Below are 7413 nucleotides of genomic sequence, written 5' to 3'. Positions count from 1 at the left end.
ATATACCTTTTAGGCCTACGGTGTTAGAATTACTCATAATCAAATAACTACCCAAATATTATAAGACAAAAGAAAATATTGTAAGCACAACTAATATTTTGGCTAATAATCAGTAGCACAATAGAAAGCCTGCAAATAAATTAATATTTTAATATAATTATAAAATAGAAACAAAGAGAGTTAGTGAAAATGATTACAATAAATACTGAAGCTCAGTGAGTCTTATCATCATTTTGCTCCACAGGGAGCGTAGCTGACGGTTTAGTCAATAGATGGCGCTGTTATAGTGGTCTTGGCAGCTTTTGTGGGGAACTTTCTACCTTTCCCATAAAGTGTTTGGTGTTGAGTCAACGAGGTGCCCGGCCCGCCGTTAACCCTCAGTCATTCCACTGTTGTCTGTGTGGTACCTTCTCTCACACTTTAAGTGTTGTTAAAGGTTGGTTTTAAGTGAAATGTAAGATTGAGTTTATTAATGATATAGTTTTTATTGTAATTGGTAGTTTAATACGTATTAATTTTATTGTTATGGGTTAAAAGTTGTATATTATTAATAAATTGTATGCTTAGGACATTATCCAGTTTATCTTATTAGTGATGTTGAAAGAATACGGTAGAAGCATCTAATAGGTGGAGATTCGTCAGATCCTTAAATTTAGTGATATTATATTCGTTTAATGGAATAATTTAGGCTTAACCACTACTAGGCTTATAAGTATAAAATGAAGTATTTTAAGCGTGGTATACCTGACTATACCCCAGACTTGGTGTGAAACGTAAAGTGAAATCTATTTATAAAGTAGTAATGCTTTAAGAAAAATACTTAAATTACTGAAGGTAATTCCATATGTAACTAAAATATATATCCTTTGTTATGAAGACCTGAAATATCTTTTAGTCAGTTCATGATGGCCTGTTTAATCAAATGATTGTGCTTCAAATATCCATTATATTAAGTTCAACTCCTTAATAGAATGAAAATTCTATAGTATTACGCTTCACAAATTATAACCTCGGCAGTTAATAATTGAATTGAAGCTTTTTATTTTTTTTAATATACCAAAGTATGCTTTAACTACTAGCAGTACGTGGCCATGCATTGCTGTGACTCTGCAACCTTCCCTGTCCCTTTGTCCTACCCACCATTCCCTCATCCCCACCATTCCCCACTCTTGTCCGATGCCTTTCCAAATGGTCTGATGTTCCCATCACTAATATATAAGTTGAATGAAATATGAAGAAAATAAAAATAAACTATACTCGCGAAATAATCGGTAAGGTGAACACTGAATTCCAACAGAAATCGCAGAAAAATAAATGAAAGATGTATCAAAGCAATGGGAAACGGAGGGAACTAACGTATTTAATATAGAAAGTGTTGTTCTTGCATGCAACAGGTGCTGTTTGTGAAGAAAAGCATAGTTTTACCGGTCACGGGTGTGGCATCTATACTTTTACTTACAAAATGAACGATATGGTAAACACGCCTAGATTCCAACACAATGTCGCACAAAAGATAAATAAAATATCAGTGTAATGAATACTTTAAATTTAATAATTTTATAAATAAGTTAGTAAATCTAAAAATTTGATCAATGCAATCGGACACATTGCAATGCAATTTGTGACATATTTTGTGTAGCATGAATGCTGCTATTATGTGTAACTGATAGTGACATTCTTCAAAAACGCATGTTTTTACCAGTTACAGGGGTGGCATCTATATAGTAGGTATATAGATGCGCCTATTCTAATGCAACATTGTCAAAATTTCAAAGCAATCGGTAAAGAACTTTCGGAGATTAGCGAATTTAAACAAACATTTCCATTTTTATTTGTATAGATTTAGCATTGGCAGGCATTATTCAAAGGTTAACAATCTTTATAAAAATGTTCGTTTCTTCAAAATCTCTAATCGCCGAAAGTACTGCACAGATTGCTTTGAAAATTTTCAAAAAACGTTTAGTTCGCATCAGAGCAGGTTTCAGTATACATACTATAGATGTCACGTTTGTGACTGTAAAAAAAAAAAATTCTGTTTTTTCATGTGGGGGAAATCTTCAAAACCTCTTCACCAATTGCTTTCAAATTTTGACCCATCCCATTCAAATGGGTGTCTTTTTTATATATATCCTACCTGTACCCGCCACTCGTTGCTGTGGCTCAGTCTGGTTAAATAGAAAAGTGTACGTTCCTAACATGTTTAATTTCATAATGCTTGTGGGTATACTATATTTTTACTTGTTCCATTATCTGTAGAGATTGTCTGGTTTACAGACTCTAGAACACGCAACATATAATTGTCCATTATGAGAAGCCTTCCGTGTCTAGATATAAACTGCACAATTCTGAAGATTGGCCCTGAACTGTTGATGGTGATTACAAACGACAGTCGGATTAAGAGTTTCAATATCTTAAATTGAAATGACATATGTTGGAATGGTAGGAATGCGAGGAATGAGGACCTCTTCACCTTTGAAAGGTACTGTAAAGATTGTTGCTTCTACGACGTTGCTGATTATAATTTTTTTTTCTGAAAGGCGCGTGCAGTTGTAAAGCTTTAGTTCATTGATATTTCACATGAAAATTGGCACGCAGATTTTAAATTGCTGTACGCGTGATGGTATCCCTGATAGTGAATTCAAAAATTGTTGGATAACTAACTGCTTCCTCAACAGTGCCGACGGAATTGTATCGAGGAATTACAGGTAATGTTTGCCTGAAATTTCCTGCAAGAAATATTAGTTCCCAAATTGGTCTTGTTTCAATACAAATCTTGTAATGATCGATAGTCTCTAACGATTTTTTGTGGGCCATTATGCATTCATCCCAAAAGGTTTACATTTCTGCAATAGTTTACCCATGCCGGATGCTTTGGAAATGTTGCCCGTGGGCATTTCAATGAATTGCATGTTCAATAGCAATTTCGAAGTAGCAGTTCTTCCGCTTGGTAACAGTCGTAGCTATTCCGGATGATGCAAGAGCTAGGGTTATGACATTTTGGGATCTAAATCCTGCTGGAATAAATCTAATTAGGAAGGATATACAGTTCCTCCTGGCGCACCTAAGATGTCTCCAAACTCTTTATTGACAGTTTTAATTATTTGATGGTAAATGCTTTTTCGCTCGAGCGTTAGCTTAAGAATATTTGATTTCACACATAACGGATCACTGGTGTTGTGTTCTTGTTCACGACGCAATTCTACATTGAACGAAACGGTAGTATAGTCGGTAATGGCACTTCCAATTGATTTAGAACTTTGTTCGTGATTTCTAAGCACAAATCTTCAATCACTATAAATGCTTCGTTTTCGAATTTTACTGTGAAATCAATGTTCATATTTTATTTTTCCTTCATAATCGATAAATATTTTCAGCCATGTGCGATTTATTTCTCCCATAACTGTTGGAGATGGAAAGCCGGTGGTCAATGATTGCAAACAATGCACGAATTAAATTTGGATGTGACGTGTTGGACGCGTCATTAATGCATACATCCCAGTGTTGGTCGTTCTTCAATAAATTCGGAGCATGACATGCACTACGGAAATTGGCATGTGTTTCGCTGTTGACAAATCTCAATGGCTGGAAAGAAGTTGGTCCGGGCACATTTACCAACAGCATGTGAAGAAGCATTCATCTTGATTAGGATGCACAGTGTAGTCTGTCTATCTTAGTTTATTTGAATATGCCAGGTTGTCGGTCGACAACCTGGTCGACGGTCTCCTGGTTTCTGTCGTTCAAATGATTTTCTACACACATCCCATGTGTAATACGTATGCACTTCAGAGCAGTGTTTTTGCAAATTCATCATTTTGACATAACGTAAAGAGAGCAGTTTACGTCGTAGCCGGTGGATTCATGGCTGTTGTACATTTGAAACTGTAAAATAAACGTGTTGTCCATTTTCTTGTTTTCAAAACAAACGTAATACTTACGAACTATTTAAATTCAAACGCAGATAAATAGACACGGCTCAATTTCACCACCAGTTGCACTAAAAAATATGAAGTTAAAAAAAGAAATGAAAAACAATGAAAAAAGAAACAAATAAGCTACTCGCAAAATAAACGGTATGGTAAACTCTGATCAATCCCAACGTCACGCAAAGTAATTAAATAAAAATGAAAATAAATCTACGAAAATTGAAATTATCAATGCAATTGGAAACATTGAAATGGAATCTAAACATATTTTGTATATTGTGTTGCTGTAACGTGAAACAGATGGCGCTTTTAAAAAAAAAACTGTTACCCGTTACAGGCGTTTCATCTAAATATAAAAACACGCACGTACTAGAATGGAACGTAGTTTCAAAATTTCAAAGCAATTGTGGAAGAACTTTCAGATTACAGCATGTTGCTCTTACATCCTACAGATGGTGCTGTTTTTCCAACTTTTTTTTTTTTTTTTTTTTTTTGTCATGGGCGCGACATGTATATAGTAGATGTATATAAAAACACGTCTATTTGAATGCAATGTTGTCAAAATTTCAAAGCAATCGGTAAAGAGATTTCAAAGATTTCCCTCGCATTGGAAAACAGATTTTCCAAATAAAAGCGTGTTTTATCCTGTCAGACATGACATCTATATAGTATGTATATAAAAACCTGGTCGGATGCAAAAGAAATTTTGTATGAAAATTTAAAGGCAATCGGTGAACTTTCGGAGAGTAGAGATTTTGAACAAACGAACATTTATATTTTTATTTAGATACCGCCCCTGTGACAGGTAAAAGCATATTTCATAGTTTTTGAAAAACGGCGCCATCTGTTGCACATAATGGCAACATGCACGCTATACTAGATATCGAGAATTGCCTTTCAATCTTTTTGGATTGCATTGATAAACTCTATTTTCATAGATTTCAATTTATTTTAATTATTAGTTATTGTGACATTGTGTGGGAATAGAGCTGTTTACCCTACAGTTCATTTCTTAAGTATAGATGCCACATGTGACAGGTAAAACTTTTTATTGGAAAAAAAAGTGCCATCTGTTGAATGTAAGAGCAACACAAATGCTTCACTAAATGTTAAAATTCAATTTCAGTGTTTCTGATTGCACTGATAATTTGAATTTTCCTAGATTTTGATGTATTTTGATTTAATTATTTTGTATGAATTGCATTGGAATTGGTCTGTTTATAAGACCGCTCATTTCATGCGAATACTTTATTTTTTCATCTTTGTTAAATTTGTTACTACTTCTTTCAGTGATGGGAACATCAGACCCCTTGATGTTCCCAATTTTCTTATGTGAACTTCAGACCATTTGGAAAGCATCGGACGAGAGTGGGGGATGACAGAAGTGAGATGGTGACTAGGATGAGGGGACAGGAGTTTGGGATTGTGGGGATGGGGGAATGGAGAAGGGTGGGGAGGACAGAGGGTCACGGGAGTGGGGCATGGTGGGAAGGAAGAGGGGATGGAGTGGAGAATGGTTGGGTGGCCAAGGGGAGGGGGGAATTTGACAGGTAAGGTTGCCGACCCACAGCAACGCGTGGCCGGGTACTGCTAGTTAAACATAACTAATTTAATAGTTATTACCAAGGCCTCTAACGATATCTAAATGGGACGTTAGTTTGTACCTACACTTCAGGTTAAACTATTAATAGAACTGAATACTTATCTTTGCGTAATTCAAATTATGAATTTTAATAAACTAGTCTTTAAACATGGTTTCATTCTTTTATATATCTAATGTGGAAAGTGTGCCTGGGAGTTCATAAATTGCTTAACAGTAAAGTCTCGTAGAATTGTCTAATGTTGAAGCACCTAGATAGCTTGCCTTATGGACGCCTCGGTGTCCCATAATCTTCCCCTAACTACCTTCCCAACCATCTTTATTGTCCGGCTTCAAAAATCTTTGATTTAACTAAAATTGCTTTACTAGTGACAAATTCCAAACATGCCTCTCGTTGTCAGTTATTGATGAACTTCTCGGTGTTATAACGTCAGTTATGTTAAAAATTCAAAAGTAAATCTGATGACTTTTGATCATGGTGGTTAATGACACTATTGTAACTTTTGATTAAATACTGCATTTTTTTTTTCTGTACAGATGGCGGTATTTGCTCTACTCTTCCTCGGTTGTATCGCCCAGGTAATTACTATATTATACCGTATTCTCAAATAATAAAAAAAATTGTAGGAGACTAATAATTGCTCCCCAACAGATCCAGGGTCAGGCGTACCAACCTTACGGCACCCACGCGCCCCTGCCAGTCGTCACCCCCACAACCTCCACCATCACCACTGAGGTTGGTAACAATGACATTACCCTTCTTAACCAACCTGTCATATATACATTAACACTTCGTAATGGTGTGTAATATTGCAGACTACCCTGACCCACACTCTGCGGGAGACTACAACCTCTGACGTCTGGGTTACTGAGCAGACAGCGATCACCCTGACAGTCACCCAGACCACCACCCAATGGGAGTTTGTTCCTCAGCAGCCACAGACGGTGACCTCTGTGATAAGGGTCACCTCCACACCGGTAGTGTTGGTGACGGCTACGGTGGGGGTCTACCCAGTGAGCACAATGGTCTCTGTCTACAGTCAATTCGTCACCACAACAGATACTGTTAAATACTGGCAGACCATCACCCACGTGGCTGTCACTCACGAGGTAACTATGTAGTCTTGAACTTGTGCAAGTGTTCTCTAAATTTATTACACAAACGTCAATAATGCTTGTAATTACAGATCCAGACGGTCCCTGTGGTATCTACACAAGAACTTGTGCAGGATATAGTAACTACCATTACGCAAATCGTAACTACTACGGTTACTTCCACCACCGCCAGATACTATGCTTAAAGATGGATTATAGATAATTGGCACAAAGTATTGTAATAAACATTTTAAAACGGTATAGTGTTTTGTCTAAAATTAGAAAGTGTTTGGATTTGAATTCAAAGTGAAATAAAATCTTTGATTAGTTGTATTAGTAGTAGACTCCCTCGTAACTATGGAATACCTCTGGTTACTATTCGTCAAATTACTAGAAGCAATGGCGTCTTCAAGTTTCTTCTTGAACCTCTTCCCTCCCCATCACTTTCTGGCACATTCCCCCTCCCCATCCGGCCTGTTGGCGTCGTGAGGGGGCTTAGTGGACGGCTGCCGGAGTGTGATGCTCCGTTGAGCAGTCCTGTCCTTTTCTGGCCTTGCACTCCTGCTGCTATCTTCTCCAATTGTGCCGGATCGCTTTTCCTTTTCCTCCCCCTCCCCGCTCAGCTCGTTGTCGCCGTGTGGGGGCTTCGTGTGCGGCTGCCGGAGTGTGATGCTCCTTAGGACAGTCCTCTGTCCTTTTCTAGCCTTGTGCTCCTGCTGCCGTCCTCTCCAATTCTGCTGGGCACCTTTTCCTTCTGTTTCGTTTTTTCTCACCCCTCTTCTCCTATCTGCTTGC

At 37.4% G+C, this 7413-nt stretch overlaps 1 protein-coding gene across 2 annotated transcripts; it reads left to right on the top strand.

Annotated features, from left to right (window-relative positions):
• Nucleotides 1–319: 319 nt before the first annotated feature.
• Nucleotides 320–6877, top strand: LOC123771350 (uncharacterized). Of its 2 annotated transcripts, none has more exons than XM_069305046.1 (5): nucleotides 320–436; nucleotides 6061–6102; nucleotides 6176–6259; nucleotides 6340–6633; nucleotides 6711–6877. In XM_069305046.1, exons 2-5 carry the CDS (start codon nucleotides 6061–6063, stop codon nucleotides 6822–6824), a joined length of 534 nt encoding a protein of 177 aa, XP_069161147.1. In that variant the 5' UTR covers nucleotides 320–436; the 3' UTR covers nucleotides 6825–6877. The 2 variants fall into 2 exon arrangements, with proteins under 2 accessions (XP_069161147.1, XP_069161148.1); XM_069305047.1 differs by having other exon boundaries at nucleotides 344–454.
• Nucleotides 6878–7413: the final 536 nt, after the last annotated feature.

This window comes from Procambarus clarkii, chromosome 54 (genome assembly GCF_040958095.1).
Source record: "Procambarus clarkii isolate CNS0578487 chromosome 54, FALCON_Pclarkii_2.0, whole genome shotgun sequence".
NCBI lineage: Eukaryota > Metazoa > Arthropoda > Malacostraca > Decapoda > Cambaridae > Procambarus > Procambarus clarkii.
Note: the sequence above shows the minus strand (reverse complement) of the source record. Positions and strands in the feature narration are given on the sequence as shown.

Bases quoted from the DNA above. Each gene is read 5' to 3' on its own strand.
- LOC123771350 (XM_069305046.1), top strand. From the start codon at position 6,061: ATGGCGGTATTTGCTCTACTCTTCCTCGGTTGTATCGCCCAG. The intron at 6,103-6,175 runs GTAATTACTATA...GCTCCCCAACAG, and splicing joins TCCTCGGTTGTATCGCCCAG to ATCCAGGGTCAGGCGTACCA. The intron at 6,260-6,339 runs GTTGGTAACAAT...GTAATATTGCAG, and splicing joins CCTCCACCATCACCACTGAG to ACTACCCTGACCCACACTCT.